Source organism: Neopelma chrysocephalum, unplaced genomic scaffold (genome assembly GCF_003984885.1).
Source record: "Neopelma chrysocephalum unplaced genomic scaffold, ASM398488v2 Primary Assembly neopelma1_152736, whole genome shotgun sequence".
Classification (NCBI taxonomy): Eukaryota; Metazoa; Chordata; class Aves; order Passeriformes; family Pipridae; genus Neopelma; species Neopelma chrysocephalum.
Genome location: NW_020934155.1, coordinates 1 through 2,740, shown reverse-complemented (window position 1 = coordinate 2,740; position 2,740 = coordinate 1). Strand labels below are relative to the sequence as shown.

Below are 2,740 nucleotides of genomic sequence, written 5' to 3'. Positions count from 1 at the left end.
ATGGCTGAGCAGGGTGAGGGGAAAAACCGGGAATAACGGGAATAATGGGAATAACGGAAATAATGGGAGTAACGGGCGCCATGGCCGAGCAGGGTGAGGGGAAGTCTGGGAATAATGGGAATAGTGGGAATAATGGGAATAATGGGAATAATGGGAATAGTGGGAATAACGGGCACCATGGCCGAGCAAGATTAGGGGAACACCGGGAATAACGGGAATAATGGGAAAACCAGGAATAAATAACGGGAATAATGGGAATAACGGGTGCCATGGCCTAGCAGGGTGAGGAGGAAACCAGGAATAACGGGAATAATGGGAATAAATAACAGGAATAATGGGAATAAGGGGCGCCATGGCCTAGCAGGGTGAGGGGAAAACCAGGAATAACAGGAATAATGGGAATAACGGGCACCATGGCTGAGCAGGGTGAGGGGAAAACCGGGAATAACGGGAATAATGGGAATAGTGGAAATAATGGGAATAACAGGCACCATGGCCGAGCAAGGTTAGGGGAAAGCTGGGAATAACGGGAATAATGGGAATAATGAGAATAACGGGGCCGTGGGATCACTTTGTCCCCTGTCCCCTTGCCCCCAGGGATCACCCAGGAGCGCATCGAGGATGCTCGGGCGGCCACGGAGCGCTCCATGATCCGGGAAATCCGGGAGCTGGCGCGGGCGGGCGCCGACCTGGACGCGCCGCGGGGCCACGGGGCCACCTTGGTGAGAGCTCGGGGGTGACTCCCCTCAAAGTACCACATTTCCCTGAATGTTGGGAACGTCCTCAACATTCCCAACATTCCCAACATTCCCAACATTCCCACATTCCCCCCAGCTCCACGTGGCGGCGGCCAACGGGTACCTGGAGGCGGCGGAGCTGCTCCTGGAGCACCGCGCCCGCACCGACACCCGGGATGAGGACGGGTGGCAACCCCTGCACGCCGCGGCCTGCTGGGGACAGGTCAGGCCAAGTTTTATCCCCCCCCTTCCCAAAAAAAAGGGCACGGAGGGAGAAACCGCTCAGAGACAAAAGTTTTCGGTCTCTGAGTGATTAATTAATTAAGTGGGGTTTAGGCGGAGTTACTTAGAGGTGTGGTCTTCAATTTGGGGAGAATTTGAGGGGTCCTTCCTCTTCTTTGGCCTCTAAATTAACTCACTAATTTCCGTATTGCCACATTACATTTGCTCTCTAGGCCTTGCTTTCTGAATTAACTCTCTAATTTTCATTATTTCCACGTTACGTTTGCTCTCTAGGCCTTGCCTCACTTCACAGGTGTGACGTCACTGGGAGCACAGCCCCATCCCGCTTTTCCCACCTCTCCCCATCCCGTTTTTCCCCATTTTTCCCCATTTTTCCCCATTTTCCCCCCGGCAGGTGCAGCTGGTGGAGCTGCTGGTGGCTCACGGCGCCGACCTGGGCGCCAAATCCCTGCTGGACGAGACGCCCCTGGGTGGGTGTTTTTTATTTTTGGGATGGAGGGTGGCCCTGGGAGGGGTGAGGTGACATTGGGTGACCTCAGGATGTGGTTGCAGACGTGTGTGGGGACGAGGAGGTGAGGGCCAAGCTGCTGGAGCTGAAGCACAAGCACGCGGCCGTCATGAAATCCCAGGAGAAGCACAAATCCCTCCTCCAGCGCCGCACGTCCAGCGCCGGCAGCCGAGGGTGGGTGAGAACAGAGGGGCACAGAGACAAATCCTTCCCAGCCCAGATCCAGCCAGGGGTCCCGAATCCCAGTGTCCCAGCTCTGCATCCTTCCCATCCTGTTAACTGGGGTCCCAGTGTCCCAGATCCAAATCCTTCCCATCCCAGATCCAGCCAGGGGTCCCGAATCCCAGTGTCCCAGATCCAAATCCTTCCCATCCCAGATCCAGCCAGGGGTCCCGAATCCCAGTGTCCCAGAGCCAAATCCTTCCCATCCCAGATCCAGCCAGGGGTCCCGAATCCCAGTGTCCCAGATCCAAATCCTTCCCAGCCCAGATCCAGCCAGGGGCCCCGAATCCCAGTGTCCCAGAGCCAAATCCTTCCCATCCCAGATCCAGCCAGGGGTCCTGAATCCCAGTGTCCCAGAGCCAAATCCTTCCCATCCCAGATCTAGCCAGGGGTCCCGAATCCCAGTGTCCCAGCTCTGCATCCTTCCCAGCCCAGATCCAGCCAGGGGTCCTGAATCCCAGTGTCCCAAATCCAGGTCCTTCCCATCCCATTAACTGGAGTCCCAGTGTCCCAGCTCTGCATCCTTCCCATCCCATTAACCAGTGGTGCCACATCCCAGTGTCCCAGATCCAAGTCCTTCCCATCCCATTAACTGGAGTCCCAGTGTCCCAGATCCAAGTCCTTCCCATCCCATTGAGTCCCAGTGTCCCAGCTCCAGGTCCTTCCCATCCCATTAACCAGTGGTGCCACATCCCAGTATCCCAGATCCAGGTCCTTCCCATCCCATTTCTATTGGGTGATCCCAAATCCCGGTGTCCCAGATCCAAATCCTTCCCATCCCAACTCCATCCAGTGGTCCTGAGTCCCAGTGTCCCAGATCCAAATCCTTCCCATCCCGTTAACTGGAGTCCCAGATCCAGGTCCTTCCCATCCCATTAACTGGAGCTCCAGTGTCCCAGATCCAGGTCATTCCCATCCCATTAACCAGTGGTGCCACATCCCAGTGTCTCAGATCCAAATCCTTCCCATCCCATTAACTGGAGTCCCAGTGTCCCAGATCCAAATCCTTCCCATCCCATTAACCAGTGGT

The 2,740-nt window shown here is 56.0% G+C and overlaps 1 protein-coding gene across 1 annotated transcript in view; it reads left to right on the top strand.

The window, feature by feature from the left end:
- Positions 1-1,762, top strand: part of LOC113962365 (protein phosphatase 1 regulatory subunit 16A-like) — a gene marked incomplete at its 3' end in the record, with an annotated part of 3,607 nt that extends 1,845 nt beyond the window's left edge. Inside the window, exons 4-7 of the mRNA XM_027673123.1 lie at positions 598-722; positions 835-960; positions 1,375-1,450; positions 1,533-1,762. Of these exons, the coding sequence (XP_027528924.1) occupies positions 598-722; positions 835-960; positions 1,375-1,450; positions 1,533-1,762 (557 nt within the window). The remainder of the gene's footprint in view (positions 1-597; positions 723-834; positions 961-1,374; positions 1,451-1,532) is intronic.
- Between the last annotated feature and the right edge of the window lie 978 nt (positions 1,763-2,740).